Source organism: Neomonachus schauinslandi, chromosome 2 (assembly GCF_002201575.2).
Source record: "Neomonachus schauinslandi chromosome 2, ASM220157v2, whole genome shotgun sequence".
NCBI classification, from domain to species: Eukaryota; Metazoa; Chordata; class Mammalia; order Carnivora; family Phocidae; genus Neomonachus; species Neomonachus schauinslandi.
In genome coordinates this window covers 146612962-146636652 of record NC_058404.1, presented here as the reverse complement: position 1 = coordinate 146636652, position 23691 = coordinate 146612962, and the positions used below count along the sequence as shown (strand labels likewise).

The 23691-nt window shown below is 37.0% G+C and overlaps 1 protein-coding gene across 1 annotated transcript in view; it reads right to left on the bottom strand.

The window, feature by feature from the left end:
• Positions 1–3816: 3816 nt before the first annotated feature.
• The window catches only part of GC (GC vitamin D binding protein), a 32612-nt gene continuing 12737 nt past the window's right edge, over positions 3817–23691 (bottom strand). The window contains exons 3-13 of the mRNA XM_021702453.1: positions 23488–23620; positions 22032–22243; positions 20772–20904; positions 20354–20448; positions 16857–16986; positions 15017–15219; positions 14154–14283; positions 13610–13707; positions 11732–11864; positions 6169–6223; positions 3817–3973 (exon numbers count right to left, since the gene is read on the bottom strand). Of these exons, the coding sequence (XP_021558128.1) occupies positions 6194–6223; positions 11732–11864; positions 13610–13707; positions 14154–14283; positions 15017–15219; positions 16857–16986; positions 20354–20448; positions 20772–20904; positions 22032–22243; positions 23488–23620 (1297 nt within the window). The 3' untranslated portion in view covers positions 3817–3973; positions 6169–6193. The remainder of the gene's footprint in view (positions 3974–6168; positions 6224–11731; positions 11865–13609; positions 13708–14153; positions 14284–15016; positions 15220–16856; positions 16987–20353; positions 20449–20771; positions 20905–22031; positions 22244–23487; positions 23621–23691) is intronic.

Sequence of the window (23691 nt, the reverse complement as noted above, 5' to 3'; positions counted from 1 at the left end):
GATCTATTTAGACAGATCATTTGGTCTTTTGTGTACAAAGTTGCCAAATTCACACAGTTGTTGAAATCTCTGAGAATAAAGGTTGAGAATTCTTTATCTTGTTAACTTGGCTTTTCACGTTGTTCTAAGTAGGGCTGTAGCACAAAGTCAGCATATTACAGGTGATCAGGTACCATCCACTTTATGAAAATCTGATTTCAGAATAGATTTCTGCACAGCTATCTGCATTTAGGCCTGTCAACCACAAGGTGGAGGCAAAGATATTTTTATTTGAAACAGGCATGTCCTCCCGAGGCTTTTCATGGTGCAGCATACGGGGTTGCAAAATCCGTATTTCTGGGATGGTAGCATGAGAAAAGACACCTAATTCATTGTTGGAAACTTTCTTACTGGGGCAGAAGCAAGATGGGTAAGTAGGTACTATCGTTAATTGCAAACTAGAATTTGCCAAAAAGCATTAGTTATAAAATGAGGAGACTTGTGGTGTGTGTAGTGGAAAGAATAATTAGGTACTTTCTTGGCCTGATGGGGGAAAAAATATCTCAGATCCTGGAAGAAATGGACAAGGAAGAAATAGCCTCTGGGAAAGTCCATCTTTTGACTTGATTATCTATGACTGGGTTTTCTTTACTGGGAGACAAAAATTTCATTCCATAATCGACAGCATTTTCATAATGCAATGGCAGACAGAGGGAAAGTGATATTAGAAATTCACCTTTGCCCAGGATAACCACTTAGCCAACCAACAGGTCCTTTACTGGTTGATTTCAGATGCTTCTCTTTTTCTAATTTGGGTGAGGGTGCCAAGCTTTTTTTTTTTTTTTTTAAGATTTTATTTATTTATTTGTGAGAAAGAGAGAGAACAGAGGGAGAGTGAGAGAGAACAGAGGGAGAGTAAGAGGGAGAAGCAGACTCCCTGCTGAGCAGAGAGCCTGACAGGGTCTAAGGCAGATGATTAACCGACCGAGCCAGCCAGGTGCCCCGTGTGCCAAGCTTCTAAAGCAATGATGTGTAGGCTTTTGCACAGCAGGTTCCATTCAAGACTGATTAAACCCGAATCTCTGAGAATCGCTGGTCTATAGATTGGGTGAAGCTGAGGCTTTGGTGGTGGGGAGAGGTACACAGAAGGAAGACCAGAGTCATAAAAACACAAGCTTCTAAGCCTTCTTATTTATTTTTAGCTATTTGGAAATTGGGTAAACTGTCAAGTTGACTCAATTCTTGTTTCATTAGAGTATATTGCTGTTGAATTAAATGACATAATAGAAAGGCTTTCCCCTTGTAGGTTTTTAAATTCAAATCTCCATAAAAAGGAGCTTTGTTTGTTTTAAGAATTTCCAGGAAAAGGCATTAATATACTAATCCTGTGTAGACCACTTAAGGGGATGATCTCAGGTGATCCTTTAAGAATCACTTGTGGAATGACTTAGGCATCTAGAAAAACACAGGGGGTTAGTACTACAATTGGAAAGACACTAAGCCTCGTAAAGGACAATGCAAGTTACAGAAGTTTTGTGTGATGGCCAAACTTTATGGGTCAACTTGGCTAGGCTATGGTGGCCATTTGTTTAGTCAAATGTTAGTCTAGATGTTGCTGTAAAGGTATTTTGTAGATGTGATTAACATCAAACACCAGCTGACTTTACGTAAAGGAGATTACTACCCTTGACGATGTGCATAGGCCTCATCCAATCAAAGGCCTTAAAAACAAAACTCTACCCAGAGTAGAATTCTACCTCGAGGCTGCAACAGAGAAATCCTGTGTGAGTTTCCAGACTGTTGGCCTGCCTTGTGGACTTCGGACTTGCCAGCTCCACGACTGTGTAAGCTAATTCTGTAAAATCTCTCTGTTTCTCTATCTCCTCTTAGTTCTGTTTCCTTGGAGAACCTTATTGATACAGTTTGTAAGTGCCATTTTTAGAAACAAAGAATTGTATTTGTTTCTATCATGGTGAGTACCTCGTTTTTGGAAGGTGATAGGTAATGCATGAAAAACTGAGGATTATTTACATATAATAGACAAGTAAAATCAGCTATTGTTGACAGTAGATGGAAATTCAAAGTCCTCTTTAATGATGAGAAGCACTTAGGAAGTGTAAATTTTGGCAATATCTTCTCAAAAGATCTCTGCTTCCCATAAAATGGAACAAGTGCGGGCATAACTATGCATATAAAGTCTAAAGCTAAAACTTGTATTAGAATGATGGTATATTTGGGTCAGAGATCCCTAGTATAAAAGAAACCAATGAAAGTTGTTCAGAGCTTGCTGGAAAATATATTCGGGGGAACCATGAAAACACTACTTCAACCCATCATGTAATTATCGAATACTTAGTGACAAAAAACACTCCATTCTACTTGGTCAGGCATAAAAATGCTTGATCAAAACGGGCTTGTTTGTAGTGGTTAATGAACAATTTGTAAACGTAATTTCTCAAGAACGGAGCAGAATTTTCCAAGATTAATTTTATAGAGCAATAATTCTGGGTGATATCCAAAGAAAAAGGGGTCAGTGGTTAAATTTAGGGAATACTAAATTGTACATGGTCAATTGTGACTCTTCAAGGGAGACACATTATATTGTTTCCAGAACTAACTTCATCAGGGAACACATTCTTCCAGTATGCCCATTAATCTTGTATGGCATACTGGACTTGAAGGCTAAGTCTCTGCTTTGCTCTTCACTGTTAACCGTGGGCCACTCATTTTTGGAGTTTCATTCTCTTCTTATTTTTATCAATGATGTTTACATCCCAGAGTTGGTTTTGAAGCTTCAGCAAGGTACTTTTGGAAGTAAAAAAAAGAACTAAATATGTAGTGCATAGTTTGTTGCCTTTTTTTTTTTTTTTTCCCATGGTATCTGAAGAACTTTCCTATTTGAGGTTAATTTCCCATTTTGGAATCTTTGTGGGAGGTAAGACTGGAACCTTCTACAGAAGCTGCAAGGGGACAGGCATTTTATTTCCCAGTTACTGGCAGCTAAAGTCTTGAGTATTTGTCCTTGGCTTAGTTAATGAAATTCTTTCTGCTGAGAAGACTTAGAATCTTGAGGCATGACCAGGGATGATTTTGGTTAATGGGACTCCACTTATATTTGCTCTAAAATATGCTTCATCTCTACCATATAACTCTACATCTACCATGAGATAAATGTAAATTCCTTCAGGCAATTAGTTATAGAAGGTTTCCTTGGCTTGTATTGGTTTCAGAGAGGTGCTTATTCTAAAAGTATGATTGTTTTTTCAAAATAAAACCTATCAACTTGGAACATTGATTTTTTTTTTTTCCCCTGAGCAAAGAAAGCACATAGAAATAATATCCTATACACTGTACATGTGGTAAATTGAATTAAGCTGAAATCAGGTGTTTAGAATTTTGACCCAATAAATTGCTCTGAGGAGTCGTCTTTAGCAAAGATAAAAATGTTCAGACCACAGAGATTTTTTATGCAAGGCAGATGTTACTTACTTAATGCCACACAGTCTGCAGCTGGGAGTACAAAGGTGTTCTCAGGAAGGTGGTGGTGGTGGTTCTTTAAGAAGTGAGCTATCCCAGGCTATTTATGATAGAAGTCTGGCTAACTTTTCCTTAATGGTACCTATTAAGCCTGAGAAGCAATCAAGAAATGGACCTTAGGGTGTTGGGAATTTGAAAGTGGATACTTAATGTTGTGAATCTTCTAGAAAGACACAGCAGAGAGCTAGAAAAAAGCAGGGGTTCGTGAGGTTGGGGCTGCCTATCGCAGCATCTTTGTGAAAATCACAGGGACAGAGCTGAAGATCAGCATTGTAACATTATCCTCAGTAAAATTTATGGTCTGCATTATATTTATTTTTATAGCAAATTATCAAACTTATTGTATAAAGAAAATGTAGCTGATAAAAAGCAGGGAGTATCCTCCTGGTCTCCCCAGGAGCTCTGGTTTTGCTTAGGTTAGGCCATCAGATATTCCCAGGTAGTTCCAACACCAGATCTATGAGAATAATGAAAATAAATGTTAGAAAAAGAGCTAATGGGCAACAATCATAATACTGCTCAGCAGATGTTTATAAGGTCTGGTTATTTTTTTGTTTAAAGAGAGACCTGTCTAACATGACACATATTATCCACTATGACCTACCTGATGGGTCCAGAATAAAAATTAAGAAATTCCCAAGACCTGTATAGGAGGCCATCACTGTTATGTCAAGGTACATCATAGCTTTTCTTTCTTTCTTTGAATTAATGTTGTGTGTAACTTTGTGCTCAGAGAATGAATGGTTATGGCCAAAACAAAAAATGCAGCAACCAATAGCACATGAGCCTCCCTGGTCATGGGACTGAGATAATAGGTTTTTTTTTAGTGAAACAGTGTGAGTTTTTGTCCAATCCCCCTCTACTTTGTAATGAGGCAAATATGATTCCCCCCCCCACCTTGGTTACCAAACCCACCAAGACATGACAGCAAAGTTATACCATAGTTCTGTTTGCACAGTGCAAGAAATTCCATCTTTCGTTGTCCTGAGTTTATGCCTTTGAGACGGGAGACCCGTTTGTGCTTTCCTCACTGGTTTCTCTCCTGGTGTAAGCACCTGGTTGTGCTGAGTGTGATTCTGGTAGTGTTTTCTATCCAACTCGAATCTGCAATGGGAGCCTATTCCTTTATCTGTTGGCAACCCGGGGAACACGCTTTCCAAAGCTGAAGGAAAAAGCTAACTGGCCTCGTGGGATTTATCAGGAGACCATAATTCTCTCTCTAATGAGGTATGCCACAATCAATTTTGGGGCTGGAAGAAAGAAAGTGATCAAGGGGACCAATAACGGCCAAGAGGACAACTTTGGTTTATCATATGCTTTTAGTTAAGAATGAAATTGCATCACACTGTTGGCTGGAAGCCCTGAATTGGAGGTGTACTTAAGGATGAGAACCCTTTGAGACCAAGGCTTCAGCTCCTCCATGTGCTGAAATACAGGCTTTTGTTGAGATAGAATGCAGAGCCAGCCACAGTTGGTTTAATGGTTTTAGGAACTGCTTCACACTCAACAGTACGTGCCCCTTCTGCCATGGGAGAGCTGACATGTTCTAGGAAGAGGAAACTCAGAAGAAAAGGGATCTATTCTAGAGCAATTTAAAACATGAAAAGACTGATGGATCTGGAGGAAACTCGTTTGAGTTTAGATTCACGTTATACGTAGTAGAAACAACAGCAACGTTGTTGGTAGGACTGCCATTTCCTAGGCGTTTCTACACATCCCCTCCCTTTCATCATTACAACAAGGTGGAGAGATACTGTAATATCTTTTCACAGAAAAGGAAACTGAGCTTTAGGGAGTATAATAACTTGCTCACAAAGATAGATAGTTGGAGTGGGGGTTCTAATGTAGAGTGGGTAATTTCAAAAGTTTCCATGACCACCCCCATTGTCCTGCCTCTCAGGATGTTAATTTTCTTTTTTACCATTTTATATTCAAAGCCTGGATATGATGGAATGATTCAATTTCCTTAGTCAATGATCTTTGCTTCCATATCATTTTGAAGAATGTTGTCAATAAATCAAAATAACAGTCTTAGAGCATTAAAAACCTCTGTTCAATGAAGGTCTAAGATAAACCTAAATGATTTTCATCATTTTTTATCTCAAAAGTATTATCTTTAAAATGAATACAATTAAATCTGGAGAGAATAATTTTGTAATGTGCAGAGTTGAGGTCACCTTCGGTTTAAGGTATGGGGTTCTACTTTATGCTCTTAACATCCTCATGCATTTTTTAATGGGTGAAAGTGTTATATCTAAAATAAGCAAGTGATAATACTTCAAACATGTTGCTTTAATTTGAAAAATGCCTCTTTCCTCCTAAGAACTCTGTTGTCTTTAAGACTTGATGGACTCTGTCTTTAAACTGAGTCTTTAAACTTTGAATGCCTCAAAATTCCTGAAGTGATCTCCATGTTGTCATTATCTTAGATGTGAAGTTGTAATGGATATAGTACCAAGCTGGGGACCTGGATTCTAGGCCTAAATAGGTCAGAAGTTGGTTGTGTATATACATATAAGTGCCTTAACCTTTCCATATGCTTAATGTTTTCACTGTAAAATGAGTTTGAATAGATGATAGAGACTATTCAAATTGTTCTCAGATTTTTAAAATACAAATTTGGGTTCTTTGCTGCCTTTAAACTATACTTACCTAAGACCACACACATGCATCAGGACTATAGGATATTTTTCATTTCAACATCAATCTGAAATGAAAAAATGTTATCTAAGTCATAAAGTATTTCGAAGACTGTTGCAGAAGGTATACACAAATTTGAACCTTGCTTAGGGAAAAAGATTCTTGTCAAAAAGCTTTATATCAAACTTTTTATTAGCCATCATTCACATTTATTTAGTTTTATACTGTCCCTGCCCTTAGAATTTACAGTGTTCCGGGAAAAATAGACAAGAAAGAAATGACAATAGTTAATAAGTGCCAATTACTGGGTGTGCCCAGAATACTAAGGGCTAACAGAAGAGCTTGAGTCCAGGGAAAGATTCCCAAAGGTGGTAGGTGAGTCCTAAATTGAATCCTGAGACTTGATGAAAGATTTATCCAGGTTGGAGTGAGCATTAGGCAATCTGGGATGAGTCATTATGTGCAAAATCCTTGAGGTCAGAGCAAGCTGAATGTACTTGAAAAATTGCAAGTAGTTCAGGAGAACCAAAGCAGGAGGAACAAGTAGTAATGGTAGATCCAACTGGAAAGGAAGTCAAGGGTCCAAACTCTCTATTACAAAACTTGAGATGCAATGGAGATAGAGGAATGTACTATTTTGTGTTTTACAAAGGTTATTTTGACTTCTGTATAGAGATGAGGGTGGATGTGAGGTGTGGAAAGTGGGGGGACTGGAGATAGGAGACCAATTGGGACATTATAATGCAGGCAAAAGGTTGCTTAAACTTAAGTACCAATAATGTAGAAATAAGTGGGGAGATAGAGATACTGAGGTGTTAGAATTGATAGGATTTATTATTGCTTGTGCCTCAATTTGTAGTAGTAGACGGGCATTATTTTAAAGGAAAAAAATCTGTCAAGCAAATATAGGGCAAGGAGATTTAATAAATTATATCCCAAATATTACAGGGTGACCGGACAAAGACTCACACCAAGCACTGAGAATCAAAGTGAATGCTGTTCTAACATGAAGTCCCAGAGGCCAGCTCATTAACCTAGCTGTGAGATTAGCGTAGAAAGACCATCTAAAGGGCTAATGCAAACCACAGAGGGTCTCCTCTCCCAGTGCTCCGAACAATCACATGTGTGCAAGTGCCTCCACTCCATTTGTCCCCCTCTTCTCTAGAAGGTTTCTGAAAGATTGGCTATTCAGCAGCGACACTGCTCTACATTTGCTGGGTATAAAGCAAGAACATCTTTGTAAGCCTGACTTTTCATCATTGTAATTGAAAATACAGTGTGTTTTTTTTTTTTTTTTTTAAAATTTTTTTTTTTTTTTTTTTAATTTGAGACAGAGAGAATGAGATACAGAGAGCATGAGAGGGAGGAGGGTCAGAGGGAGAAGCAGACTCCCCGCCGAGCAGGGAGCCCGATGCGGGACTCGATCCCGGGACTCCAGGATCATGACCTGAGCCGAAGGCAGTCGCTTAACCAACTGAACCACCCAGGTGCCCCGAAAATACAGTGTTTTTAAATGGCCATATGTTATAATAAAAATTCTGAAAAGCAACTCAAAAAAAAAAAACAACAATGGACTTGAAGGAAGCATGTGTTGTGTGCAATTGTTCAGTTTGTCTTGTATGATGTCAAAAAGGAAAGTGTATATGGTTAAACAGATAACAAAAAGAGTAGGGAAGGGTTACAAAACTGCTGCTTTTCGACAGAATGTAAAAAAATCTTTCGTCCTTTTAATAATTGAGCGAGACTCAGCAAAATCTGCTGGTAACAACTTCTAAGTGAGGTAGTTTTATTTTTCTGGGATGAGGCAACCTAATTCAGCTGTTGTAGGTTAGTAGTAACGAAGGGACTGCTCAGTTGTTTTATGCTAAGCGTTTTAATGCTGAAAATGACCAAAATATTCTAGCAATCCAACTCCTCCAATTTTTATGTTTAGAATCTCACTTGGCTTGAATTTTCATGAAAGATGAACATGATCTATTTCTCAGCAGAATTTAAAGAATAGGCTTTTATTCTTCGTCTGGAGTTCTAACTTTAAAATTGCTACAAACAAGGTTGGCTAATAGGTTTGGCTCTACGGTGTGAATGTAGAAATTAGAAGAGAAATCAGAATCTCCCATGATATTAAGCAGAACAACAAACAAGGTGATGTAGCTCAGTTTGGCAAACTAATTAGGACTTTGTTAGGTGCTATACAGTCAAAAACAAATAAAACTTCACTAAAATGTTAGTACTCAGAGACCAAACTTGCCTAACTTTTAAGTTTTTAAATTCTAGCTAACATGCAGTGTGATATTAGTTTCAGGTGTACAGTATAGTGATTCAGCACTTCCGTACATCACCCAGTGCTCATCACATAGTGCTCCTTAATCCCCATCATCTGTTTAACCCATCCCCCCACCCACCTCCTCTCTGGTGACCATCAGTTTATTCTCCATAGTTAGAGGCAAACCAAGAAACACTTTTTCTCCCCCCCCCCACTTTGCTCCGTTGTTTCATTTCTTAAATTCAACATAGCAGTGAAATCATATAGTACTTGTCCTTCTCTGAGTTATTTCACTTAGAATAATACTCTCTAGCTCCAACATGTTGTGGCAAACGGCAAGATTTCATTTTTTTTCATGGCTCAATAATATTCCATTGTGTATATATACCACCTCTTTATCCATTCACCCGTCGATGGATACTTGGACTGTTTTCATAATACGGCTATTGTAGATAATGCTGCTATAAACATAGGGATGCATGTGCCCCTTCGAATCAATATTTTTATATTCTTTGGGTAAATACCTAGTAGTGCGATTGCTGGGTCATAGAATAGTTCTATTTTTAACCTTTTGAGGAAACCATACTGTTTTCCAGAGTGGCTGGACCAGCTTGCATTCCCACCAACAGTGCAAGAGGGTTCCTTTTTCTTCACATCCTTGCCAACACATGTTGTTTCTTGTGTTGTTGATTTTAGCCATTTTGACAGTTGTGAGGTGGTATCTCCTTGTAGTTTTGATTTGTATTTCCCTGGTATCCAGTGATTTTTTTTTTCTTAAGCATATTTTTATATGTCTGTTGGCTATCCATATGGCTTCTTGGGCAGAAGACATGAATAGACATTTTTTTTTTCAATTTTTTGATTGGATTATTCACTTTTTGGGTGGTGTCTTGTAAGTTCTCTATATATTGGATACTAACCCTTTTTTTTTTTTTTTTAAAGATTTTATTTATTTATTTGAGACAGAGAATGAGAGCGAGCACATGAGAGGGGGGAGGGTCAGAGGGAGAAGCAGGCTCCCTGCCGAGCAGGGAGCCCAATGTGGGACTCGATCCAGGGACTCCAGGATCATGACCTGAGCCGAAGGCAGTCGCTTAACCAACTGAGCCACCCAGGTGCCCTGGATACTAACCCTTTATCAGATGTATCACTTAAGACTTGGCTAACTTTTAAAAAGCCATTTTAGTATAAAAGCTGCTATTGAGAAGAGAGACATTTTCTAGCTGATAAAGAAAACCAGACCAGTCAGTGGAAATCATGAGGGTAATACTGTGGCTTAACTTGTAGAAGAAAGCTCTCATAAATGAGGCCACCTGGCAGTGAAATATGCTGCCTCTAGGAGAAAATAAATTGATTATAGACATTTTACGTGTGGGCTGAATGACCTCTGGAAGGAATTAGTGGAGTGAAAAGTTCTACTAGATGATCTTTATAGTTTTTTCTGACATTTAAACTTTTGTAATTTCTACTAAGTTCTTAGATATTTTCAAATGTGATCTAATAGAATACTAGAAATAGAAAAAATAATAGAATAAGATGAAACCAAGCTTTTGTCACTTCCATAGTTTAAATGAAGATCTTTCAAGAATTTACATGAATTTGTCCAGCTTATAGAAGAGGACTTCTAATTGACACTAAATTATTAGCCTAAATATTGACTTCCACTGTAGTTCTTTTCATGTAAAAACACAAAAATGACAGGTCAAGAATGGATCATAATTGCTTCTTCCCCAACACATGACAAAATAAACAATAGTAAAATCAGTCAAATCTCAACAGCCACTGACAGAGTAAGAAAGGGATATAATTTAATATCATGAGCTTCAGAAAGAGGTGAGCAAAGGAAGAAGATATTTTGGTTTGGCATAGAGTTGTTCTTAACCCTGCCTCTGTATTCCAGAAGTGGAATGGGTCAGACAACACAGTTCTTGGAATGATCGCTAAAACCACCAAATTAGCAGTAAAGTGAATAAAATGTTGTCTTTTTGACTCTTCTAAATAATTGATATGACTGCGGGGGAGGAACAGGTCAAACAGAATGTGAATGGGCTTACTATATCTGAAAAAGGCCAACAGAACCTCTCCCCATGGAATAGGATAGATACTGACTTGGTGGAGGACATCCTAGCTTAAAACATTGAACAAAATCTGAGTACGACCAGATCTACCTGCAGCAGACCTACGTGTCCTAAATTGGGCTCTCCTCCCCTCCTTTATACTTTCAGCTGACATAAAGGTAGGGCACTAAGTACCTGCCTCACACTGGCTTATAGGAGAAAGCCGGTAGGCTCAGAGGTAGTGAAAAGGATACACTAACAGACTACAGAAAAAAAGTCTGGCTGGAAATGCCTCTGTCATGCACAATGTAAAAAAAAAAAAAAAAAAAAAATCTGGCATCTATGCAAATTACATTTAAGGGACACAAGGAAAGCTAGAGAGGAGGGGAATAAGGGAAAGGGAATGGAGGAGCAGGGGGATTAACATTATTAACATTTAAAGAAAAATGAACCCAAGCTAATTTCTTTAGCTTTTAAAGTTTGGAAGCAAATCGATAGCATCTAAAAAAATTTGGTAATGAGAAATGACTGCATCTTAACTTTTAGAACCTCTTACTCTAAAGAAACATCAGTGACCGTTAATTTTCAGTTGCATTTTTTTCTTAAAACAAAATTAAATTTTTATAATTGAGAGAAGGTGTGTGATCCAGGTTTCTAAAAGTATTTCTATCTACTGATACCTATATGCATGTACATATATGAAGTAAAATTCACAAAATATTTACCCTTACTGTGTGAGATGGACTCTTTCTACCGTATTTTTTTTTTTTATTTTAAAAAGGTGTTATTGTTACAACTTTCAGTTTGAAAAACACTGCAGTGTATTTTTTTTTTTTTTTTAAGATTTTATTTGACACAGAGAGACACAGCGAGAGAGGGAACACAAGCAGGGGGAGTGGGAGAGGGAGAAGCAGGCTCCCTGCTGAGCAGGGAGCCCAATGCGGGGCTCGATCCCAGGACCCTGGGATCATGACCTGAGCCGAAGGCAGACGCTTAACGACTGAGCCACCCAGGTGCCCCTGCAGTGTACTTTAACACAAGGGTTTATGAATATAGGCAACAAAGTTTTGCAACTGCCTCAATTTGCTTTTAAATTAGCATAACAAGGAAACAGTAATTGTTTTGTCTTTCTCATGAAAGTGTCAGGAAAAGTCTGCCACATAATGGCATTTTAGTAACAAAGGAATGAGCAAGTTTGAGTAAAGAAATTCTTAAAATACTATGCAGTGCTAAGTAGAGGGTTATATTTTCTTACCTCTGAATCACAGTAGAGAGGAGGTGAGTTTATGGAACAGCACTTGGAGGCAAAGTCTGAGCGCTTGTCAATCAGCCCTTGGAGTTCCATGGCACTGGCATCAGGCAATTGTGCTCTTAATTGCTCTGCTAGTCTGAAAGACCATATTTATGTAAGGTTTTACTAGATGTATTTTATAAACCTTTCTGATGCAAGATGATAACCCACTTCAGGTCTTTTACAATAGAAAAATGGAAATAGTTGCTCTTAAACTTCAGATCTGTGGAGTGATTTTTAGCGACTCAATTCTGGTCTTTCCCCTTTCATTTGCTCCATTATATTAACATGGATCCCTTCCTCTCCTATTCTTCCTGACTTTTCATCTCTCCAGTGCTAGATTTCAAGCTTCTTAAAGAGTATTTCCCTCATGGGACTTTATGCCACCTTAATACTTTTTCTCTTCTCTCATTTTACACAATTTCCTCCTTACTGTGCCTACTTCTCACTTGGCTATGTTGGAGAAACACAAAAAAGGTCAGAAACTTTGGCTCTTGTTTTTAGCTCTACTATCAATTAACTTTCCATCTAGTTTTCAAGATGGCGCTAGGACTCGAGTCCTCTGGATTGTCTGTAGAATCTTGGTATCTCTCTACTCTTATAATGGGCAATTCAGCCTGGTTTTAGGACCATCTCCAGGAACTACTTGCCAGCCTAGTTGTGGGCAATGGGAGGTGGTAGAAACCCAAATTTACCTAGTTGCCGTAAGGTGGATGCTGGGAAGGGACAAGAGGGTGAGGGGGACTAGTTTACGCATAATAGCGTTACTGAAAAGAGTCGGTCCCAGTTGGAAGAGGAGGCAAGTCAGACCAAAAGGAACTCAGAGAATGGAGAAAGAAAAAGTGTGGGTATGTGTGTGTACACTTGTGCAGGATTTCAAATACCTCGATGCAGTTGTCTCAATTTTTGATTTCATAACCCAAAGGTCAATTCTACTACATTGCTATTTTTAATGTATTGAGATTATATAAATTGTCAGTTGCCCAAGGAAACACTGGGGTACAAAACTTGTATTATCTGTTTAATGTTATTCTATACTGTTTTCTGATAATTGGGGAAATAAGCATTTTGAACTTAAGGCTTTCACAATTTTTCATTTTCTTTTAGAGTTTTGCTAAAGTAGGCTTCAGGGGGGTCATTGAAGGAGGTGACCTACTTTTGGAATTCTTAGTTCTTTTTGTGGAGTTCTATTTGTGCTTGCTTTAGGCCTATGTTGATCAAGATGATTTGAAATGGATCTAAGAAATCTACTTAATGAAGTTGGGAATGCCATGGATCTTTAGGAACCCAGTAAAATTCATTTCACTAGTATGGCCTTTCTTCTCTTGGGAAACATGACTATTGACTCTTGTACAACATTACTGATGATTAATTATTTTCAGTTTGTAAAGAATACATGCTGGTCATGGGTGGTATCACACTTGATTGAGAGTTTGGGTTGTCTTGTCAGACACAATATGCCACGAAGTTAGGTAACCTTTTTCCGCAGTTTTACAGTTCAATTATGTGTGGCGACATCTACATAAGTTTTAGGGCAAGAATGTTGATGAACTCTGGGCTAATTTGGTGTTTTTTGAATCAAGTTCCTGCAGGTCTTGCAATTTATACTTCTGTGGCTGTGTTCTAATTGACCTCCCCTGATACACATGACTTTTTTCCCCTCTGAAAAGAACTCCATTTCTTCCTACATAGATACTAGATTCTACTTTTTAAAACTCTTGATTGCACCTCTTCTTTCTGTTGCTCACTTAGCAATCTTAATCTTCAACTATACTCTGAAATCACAATACCAAACTACTAATATTGATAAATGTAGACAAAACAGCCAGAAAAGTCCCTTACTTTTTCTTATACTCAGTAAAAGTGTTTTCTGAATAATCTGCACATAGTTTTTGTCCCTTGTCAATGAAAGAAGATAATTCCTTTTTCAGTTGAGGGCCCTGTAAGAAAACAATTACATACAAAATTATTTGTCTTGAAGCATTGTTCTAGAAGAACATTAAATCAGAATTCTGTTTAATGTATTAGTATGTGGGTTTGTTATCTACACCAGACATTGGCAAACATTCTCTTCATAAGGCCAGATGGTAAATATTTTAGGTTTTGTAAGCTATATACAGTTTCTTTTGTAATTACTCAACTCTGCCAATATAGCACAAAAGCAACTCTAAACAATGTGCAAACAAGGAGTAAGGCTGGGTTGTAGTGAAACTTTATGAACACTGAATTTTGAGTTTCACATTTTTGTGTCGTAAAATTAAAAACCATTTAAAAATCGAAGACCAGTCTCTGCTCACAGGCACTGGGTCCGATTTGGCCCATGAGCTACAGTTTTCCAACCCTTGACTTCTACCAAGGTTGGCAAAGAAAACGTAGCGAGGGGTACCTGAGCATTCATACAGCCCGTAGCATCTTCAGAGTCACAGCATTCAGCAAGGCTTTTGAAGGTTGGCTCAAGTATTTTACTGAGGAATACTTCTGGAAGATGAGTTCTCCTACTTAATTCAAATGTATACCTGGCATGAGAGGGAAAGGAGCGAGTACTTTTTAACATGAGTAGACTTGTGTATGTGTGTCCTGTTTGAAATTGGATCTCTGTTAATAAAGGCTGATCACCTGGCTTCTGCATCTTAATTAGAAATAAAAGGTTTAGGTAAAACTGACTCCAAATCAACAGGTTTGGGATTAATATTCTCATCGAAATGCAAATTATTAGTAGTTGCTTTGGAGTTTTCTGACTAGTTAATAATTAAAGCTTTATGTGTACTATATATACACATGTATATATTATATATAAACATCTATTTCAAATGCATATGGAGCTAGCTTTTGTGTAACTATAATATAATGAACACTACATAAAGCATCAGGTATGTACCAGGAATGGCTTTTCTGTGGAAGTAGATTTGTGTCAATCCTTCTATTGTCTTATTCCATTGCTCTCTATGCATTTATGAAAATATTTAGACAAATATACATTAGTCTAAAGTTTAAATTCTGATCTCTAATATTGGTCATTTTCCGACTTGTTAATCCAACCTGTCTGTGAAATATTTCTGTGCCACGGATATACACATACCCGTAGCTTATGCAGCTCATGGTCTATGCAACATATGGCCTATTTTAGTTCTTCATTGGATGAAAACAGATAAATGGGAAGAAATGGCAAACCTTTAATTTCTTTGTCACTTAGTGCTAGTGAATATCAATACCGTCACGAAAAAAATTACTCCGATCAACTCTACTTACTGATCTATGGCTTTGGCATTCCCTTTGTCACACACGTCTGTATTTGTGGGCCACTCGATGGCTGGCAGCTCAGGTGTTGGGGCAGCTGGCAGGAAGTAAGCGCACACAAACACGTCCATGGGGGTTTTTTCTTGACAACAGTCCTTAAACTTAGAATTCTTTGTGGATAAGTTGTCACAGATTTTTACTGTGTATTCAGGCAGCTATAAAAGCAATTGTGAGTTTGTGCATTGTTAGTTTCCTGGTTTGCCTCATTAAAAATAAGGCTTAGCCAAAGATACAAATGTAGTGATCCGAAGGGGTACGTGCACCCCAATGTTTATAGCAGCAATGTCCACAACAGCCAAACTATGGAAAGAGCCAAGATGTCCATCAACAGATGAATGGATAAAGAAGATGTGTGTGTGTGTGTGTGTGTATATATATATACACACACACAATGGAATATTATGCAGCCATCAAAAGGAATGAAATCTTGCCATTTGCAACAACGTGGATGGAACTAGAGGGTATTATGCTAAGCGAAATAAGTCAATCAGAAATACAAGTATCATGATCTCACTGATATGAGGAATTCTTAATCGCAGGAAACAAACAGGGTTGCTGGAGTGGTGGGGGGTGGGAGGGATGGGGTGGCTGGGTGACAGACATTGGGGAGGGTATGTGCTATGGTGAGTGCTGTGAATTGTGTAAGACTGATGAATCACAGATCTGTACCCACAAAACAAGTAATACATTATATGTTAAAGAAAAAAAAATAGTAGGAAGGGAAAAATGAAGGGGGGGGAAATTGGAGGGGGAGACAAACTATGAGAGACTGTGGACTCTGAGAAACAAACTGAGGGTTCTAGAGGGGAGGGGGGTGGGGGGTGGGTGAGCCTGGTGATGGGTATTAAAGAGGGCACGTACTGAATGGAGCACTGTGTGTTATACACAAACAATGAATCATGGAACACTACATCAAAAACTAATGATGTAATGTATGGTGATTAACATAACATAATAAAATAAAATTAAGAAAAATAAGGCTTAGGTAGGCTTACAAGCCTTGGCCTGGTATGTATGAAAGGTTCTAACTCAGGTTATAGAAAAACACCTATTAACACAGACCTGTTTTCTTAGAGGAAAAAGACCACGCAATACAATATACCTATTTCTAAAGAGGTCCAAAGACTTAGAGTAACCTTTATCTAAAGCAACTGTTCAAATTCATATCTGCTTGAAAGGATTATGTAAATGAGAAATGGTGGGGAAAAAAAATCGACCCATTTATAACAGGTATAAACATGAGCAGTTCCCAATAATCTAATGGTTGCAATATTGTTCAATAGAACTTTGTGATGAAATGATCTCTATCTATACTGTCCAGTGCTAGTGAGCATTTGAAGTGTAGCTAGTGGGGCGCCTGGCTGGCTCAGTTGGTAGAGCGTGTGGCTCTTGACCTCAGGGTCGAAAGTTCCAGCCCCATGTTGGGTGTAGAGATTACCTAAATTTTAAAAAATTAAAAAAAATATGATTAGTGTTTCCAAGGAATTGAATTTAAATATTAAGTTTTAGGAATTAAGTTAAAGAACTTGTTTAATTATAATTAAACTGCATTGGGCTGTGCAGGTAGAATAAGATCTCCGGAGTTAGATGACCTTGTCCTTGTGTGTGGACTTGGCCACTTCCTAGTTGTAAGACTTCAAATTATTCATCCTGGTTAATCTTGTTTCCTTATCTATAAAATGGGGTTAACAATACACTTAAATGTCACAAGGATTCATTGAGCTGAGGTAGGTAAAAAGCAACCTAGAGTGCCTGCCACTCATTACACGGCCCATGATGAGGATTCTCTTACCTCCTTGGCCATGCAGTCCTCAGAGGTAGACTCACAGCACTTGGAGAGGATTGTGTTGATCTCTTCAGCTAGTGGCAAAACATCCTCCAGATTAGCAGTTGGCACTTTCTGGGCTAATTTTATGAGATGGCTAAACAGTTAAAAATGAATTGTTAGCTCAGCCACACTCTGTTTTCTTGCTTTCATTATGAATCTACACTCTGGAGGAATAATACCGTAGTTTCAACTCTTTGTCCTCAATAGCTGCATGGAACAAATCTGCTATGTATGTGATGGGTCCCATGTGCTAGAGCCACTATTCAAAATTCAGTCATCCCCAAGGAATCATTTTATGTTTTAATACTGACATGCAGCTTTTCTTTTTGCCAGGTCTACCTACTCAAAGCATGCCTTTAAAATGTTAGATCCAAAAGAACAATAAAGCACTAATGTCCCTATTCATGGGGCCAATGTCATATATTGTGGCCCCTCATTGTACTTTTAAAAATGGTTTATAAATTCATTTAGAAACTACAGATTAAAAAGAAAGAAGATCTATGGCCCTAGATCACAGAATTAATAAATGCTGATATTTTGGTTTATAACCCTGAAGCATTTTATAAGGGTTATCAAGTATTAAGTATTTCATCAGGGATTATACTCTGCTATACTACTTATATATTCGCCTTTTTCACTTAATACAGAAAATATTTCTAATATATTAAGTATTCTTTTTAAATTGTGGCAAAACACATAACCTTAAGTTTGTCATCTTAACTATTAAAGTGTATAGTTCAGTAGTGTTAAATTTATTTACTGTAAGGGTCCTGGGATCGAGCCCCGCATCGGGCTCCCTGCTCAGTGGGAAGCCTGCTTCTTCCTCTCCCACTCCCCCTGCTTGTGTTCCCTCTCTCGCTGTGTCTCTCTGTCAAATAAATAAAATCTTAAAAAAAAAAAAAAAAGTAAATATCTGTAAATATAACAAATCTCTAGAATCTTTTCATCTTGCTAAATTGAAGCTGTATACCCATTAAACACTGGTTGCCTCCACCCCAGTCTTTTGACAGCTACCTTTTTACTTTTTTTTTTTTTAAAACTACTTTAGATACTACACAGAAGTGGAATCATACAGTATTTGTCCTCCTGTGACTGCTTATTTTGCTTAGCATAATGTCCTTAGCATTCATCTCTATTGTAGCATGTGACAGGATTTTTTTTTCAAGACTGCATAATATTCCATTCTATATATATATTACATTTGCTTTATTCATCTATCAATAGACATTTGGATTTCTTCTACCTCTTAGCTATTATGAATAATGCTGCAATGAACAAGGGTGTGCAAATCGCAAAAGTGATACTGCTGAATCATAGGATTCTATTTTTAAATTTTTGAGGAACCTCCATACTGTTTTTCATAATGGCTGTACCATTTTCCATCCCCTTTAATAGTGCATGAGAATTTCAATTTCTCCACATTCTTGCCAACAGTCATTTTTTGTTTTGGTAGTGGCCATCCTAATGGGTGTGAGGTGACATCTCTTTGTGGTTTTGGTTTGCATTTCTGTTATGATTAGTGATGGTGAACATATTTTCATGTGCTTGTTGGCCTTTTATACATCTCTTGGATAATTGTTTAAACAACTCAATGAAACAGAATTGAATACTTTCTTACTGAGTTATGGAAGTTCCTTACATTCTGGATATCAAATCCTTGTTAGATATACTTGCAAATATTTTCTCATTCTGTAGGTTATCTTTTTACACACAGAAATTTAAGTTTGATGTAGCACCATTTGTCTATTTTTGCTTTTGTTGTCTATTCTTGGTCATTTGTAAGAAATCATCACCAAATCTAGTGTTTTGAAGCTTTCCCTCTTGTTGTCTTCTAAGAGTTTTATAGTCTTAGGCCTTATGTTTAGGTTTAATCCATTTTGAATTTTAATATATGTATAAGGTAAGAGTTCGATTTCATTCTTTAGCACGTGGATATCCAATTTTCCCATCACCATTTGTTGAAAGACTGTCCTTTCCCCATTGTGTAGTCACAGCACCTTTGTTGAAATTTATTTGGCCAAATATATGAGTGTATTTCTGAGCTCTCTGTTCCATTAGTCCATCTATTTTTTTTTTAATGCCAGTCCCATAGCATCTTGATTATTATTGCTATGTAGTATGTTTTGAAATCCTAAAGTGTGAGGCCTCCAACTTTGTTTTTCTTTTTCAAGATTGTTAGGGCTACATAGAGTCCCTTGACATTCTATATGAATTTTAGGATTTTTTTTCTATTGCTGCAAAAAATGCAATTGGGATATTGATAGTGATTGCACTAGATCTGTACCTTGCTTTGAATAGTATGAGCATTTTAATAATAATCTTCCATTCAATGAGCATGGAATGTCTTTCCATTTATTTGTATCTTCAGTTTCTTTTGCCAGTATTTTATAGTTTCCATTAAATATCTTTTTACAATAGCATTATAGCAAACCATATAGCATTCTCATATGGATACACTATAACTGATAGAAGTAGTCTCCATTCTAGGGAAATTTAGGAAGACTCTAATTTTTTCATATTTAAAAAGAAATGATGCAGCAATATATTAGCTAAATCTTTGTTCACATTCAATGCTATTTCCCTGGGATAAATTCCCAGACACTAATGCAAGTATAAATTAACAATTAAGATAGATATATATTTTATAGGTGGTTTTGTATTATAAATCCTTATGTTCTATTTGCCAAATACACCATCTTAATGCAAAAGGAAAAGGCGAGGGAAGGTCTAGAGAATATGCCATTAAGTATTTGAGTATTTCTACTGGAGGATTATTTTTAAAGAACTTAAAGTAGTTTCTATTACCACTAGAGAACCTTAGGATCTGATGCCAGCACAAAATAGTTTTTTTTTTTTTTATTACCATTAGAGGAGAAAAACTTGTGGATCAGAGTAAAAAGAATTAGAGACTGTAGATACTGGAAAGATAAATCTGAGCAAAGTCTAGAAGTCTGAGATGTGTTAACATAGAAACTGTCAAAATTAAAATCTAGTGTTAACAGTAGCCACACAAAAATCAAAGTGAAGTTTACAAATAATTAGAATACATTCACAAAGCTTAAGAGATATACATTATATATAGCACAAAACTTCATAGAACAAATAATTCAGGAAGTCTCATCCCAAGGAAAAAAAAATAGGCAAAGGAAATAACAGGTGATGAACAAGAAAATGATTTTTGTTTTTGTGTTTGTGATACATACTAACATGAATACTGAAGAAACAATTTCTAGTCTACCAATTTTCCCATATGCATGTGGAAAAGGTTGATTAAGAGCAGATCTTATGTTTTACAAAATAGCCTATTTACTCAGATTTTACATAGAGAAGAACTAGACTATTTTTGTGAATTATAGGAACGTAAGACTATGGTGTATATATTCTATTACAAATATTTTCTTAGAGCATCCTAATATTATGGATAGTATAGAAGCAAACAGCTAAATATATTTAATCTTTACCTGAGCCTTGATTTCTCCTTCCCATAAGCAGCATATTGTGAACAGACTCTATTTGACATAGTGGTGAGAAGTGATAAATGTTTCATCTGGAGTCTCTAGGAGATAAGTGAGAGAATCCTATTAGATGGTCAAGATCCATTGAAAGCAGTGTGCAGGAATGGCCAAACAAACAAACAAACAAAAAAACCCAAAAACCTCAAAACTATTTTTTTTTTTTACTATAAAACTGAATTCTGACCAAAGGAACTTATTGATATTCCTTTCCTAGAGGTGGTTATGTTTGTTTTTCCAATGAATGAAATGTAAAGGAGGCATTTTAGAAAGTTTTACTGATTATAGAATCTGAACTCCCATTAAGTTGAATGGCATTAATAGAAGAAAAAAATAGAACATAAATACATAATAAAATGATACCTACCTCTTTCAAAAAGCATACTGTTGGGCTTGGTGAGGTACAGCAGGATCCTACCATAGAGAGATAACTCTTGGTATAACTGACTAAGAGCGATAGAGGGGCTTGTCCATAGTTAATGGAATATTCATACATAAATCTGTGGGGGGGGGAAATAAGATTGGTCAAAACATTGGTGGGAAGCAGAATCTACTTTTTCATAGGCATTTGATGGACAAAGGATGCATTACATTAGTTTAGTTTTATTATATGAAAAGCACTAAGGATTTAAAGAATGGGTTACAATACTAGTCAATTTTAATCAGTATTTTCATTAATTTCTTAAATTTCCATGTGGATTACTTAAGAGGAAGGGCTATTTGTCTCTCCTTAGTAGTGTCTACAAGCTGCATGGCCCGTGGTAATTGCTTATTAATGTTGATTGAACAAATTAAAATGAGATACATTTAGCTTTCATGATCTATCCCAGCTTACTATTCGATAATTGCTATGTGTAGGCTTGCTTATTTGCTGAAATCTTTAATTTTTAGGAGCATAAGCCCTTAAGGGTCTATTGGATACTCTGAAATCTTGGGCAAAATCCTCTCTGAAAATTTTCAGGGATGGGAAAGCCAATGAGTTTTTATAAAATCATGACCTTAACTATAAACTTCTAAAGCCAATTTGAGTGACATTGCATTTGACTTTTGTATATGTATTTTGCCATGATCATAAACAGAATTGTATTGCTGTGCACATTTTAAATGCTTAATGTTCAGAAAAGTTTTTTTTATTCCTACATCCCTAGAAACAGTTGTGAACGTGACATGTTATACCACATAAGTGAACATGTAACTTTGACCATCTCATTGTTTAACATTCATGAGTAACCAGGTTATATATTCTTATATTAGCCTTGGAAGATCACAAAAACTAACAAAAATGGGGGGAAAAATCTATCTGATAGAGTATGCAAGGATCCCTCGCATAAAGAGAATCCCAATAGCTGTCAAATATTTGAAAATGTCACATAGAGAGGAAATCCAAGTGATTCTGCTTTAGACAATAGAACTAAGTTTGGGAGTTTTTAGAAAGTTGACTTCACCTCTGTCTGAGAAAGGCATTTAGCATTGATGGAGATGAAAGGTCTTGGGTAGGAGTTAAGTTCTTATTGGAAATTATCCAGGTTTCTATAGAAGAGGTGTTTGTATAGAGGAGGGGGTTAGATTCGACACACTTCTGGTATTTTTATGCCCTGAAGTTTTACTTAGGATGAAAGCAGCTTACTGCTCAGCAAAGTCTTTGGGATCTTTCCTGAATGCCTCACAGATTTCATCATTTGTTGGCTCTGTGTAGGTAGGAAATTCTTGTGGCTGGTGCCTCAGGGCAGCCATACAGAGTTTCTGTTCAAGGCCCTCTCTGGTACAGCACTCAGCAGTTCCTGGGTGTACTGGGAATGGAGAGTCCTTTTCACAGGACCTAGCAGACAATGCTGAGGTCTAGAATGAGAGAAGAGAAACAGTCAGCTCCTAAATGGAAGTCTCCAGGCTCTTAGTTCTCCATTCAATATGACCATCTTAGTCTTAAGTTTAAAAATTCTCATTAGTAACAAACCATCCATGACAAAAGCTTCACACCTATTTTCCATCAGACTCTCAGAACTTAGGAATTCTTAGGAACTCTTTTTTATCCTTATCTCTTTTTTCAGTGAATTCCTTTTCCATTTCTTTCCCTGAAAAATCTCCTGTTTTTTTCTTTTTTTTTTTAATTACCTCCTTTCAAAAAAGTTTGAAAACAGTCAACACGTTTTTAAAAATGCTTTGAACAAATAGGAGAAAGGTGTTTTTTTTTTAAAAAAAAGGGCAGTGCCATTTCTATTTTGTTATGATCTGTCTCTACAAACCTGGAGCTTATCTCTGGTCAAGGGATCACTTAGCAAATACATGAAATAAAATGTAAATAAAATAATGTGTTAGTGATCATGGTTGGTAGTTTATTTTAAGGTGGTGCAGAAGGTCAGGTTTTAAATGATGGATATTTGCGGAGTTGGTGGTAGGAGAAAAAGATTAAAATTCTTAGAAGTTACATAAGGGCCAGATGAAGCAATTAATGGGTAAGAATAATCATTGTGTAGGATATATTCTAATCAGATCTTTGGAGCATGGTTTCTGCAGGCTTGAGCAAGCAGATATTTGTAGAGGCCTTTATCAAGATGCATCTAAATGTCCTTTGCGTGAGGCCTGATGACTGCATTAGTAAATTGCTAGAAACACCTGTGGTTTCACTTTTTTCAGCTCCTGTCTACATTTTGAGCCCTGTCACTTCAGCATTTTAACGTCTGCATATATACTTGAAGGGAGAACCTGGTATATGGTTATAGGGCAACTTTTGAACCCCTAAATAATTTGAGGCAAACACTAAATTATTCTGGGGCAGCTGGTACCAGTCTTAACATGATAAATGTATGTGCATGAGTAGGCTTTTAAGAGACAGAATATATTACAAGAGGTTCATGAATTAATATATGTCCCAGTTTTCTCATTTGAACCTTGTAAGACTGCTGGGCAAAACTGATTCATTATACTAGAATAAGTCTGGGCTCTGCGGGTAACAGGCTTTATAGGTCTCCCAGACTTGGAGTAGGTGGAGTTGCTGTCCAAGATTTCTCCAAGATATGGCATAAAAGCCTATCCTGGCTTCTTTCTCTGGGCTACTGTGGACATGGCCAGCCACGTGAACCTACCCTGCGGTCATAGCAGTCAGGGTCGGCTCCTTCAGCACAGCAGGCTTCTGTCAAGGAGACAACTTCATTCACAAGGTGACAGATCTGTTCAAATGTGCCACTGGGAAACTTTCTGCTGTATAAGACCATTGATCTGAGGGGGGAAAAAAGCAAGTCAATATATATATAGAATTTTTAAAAATTTTCAGAAAATTTCCCATTTGT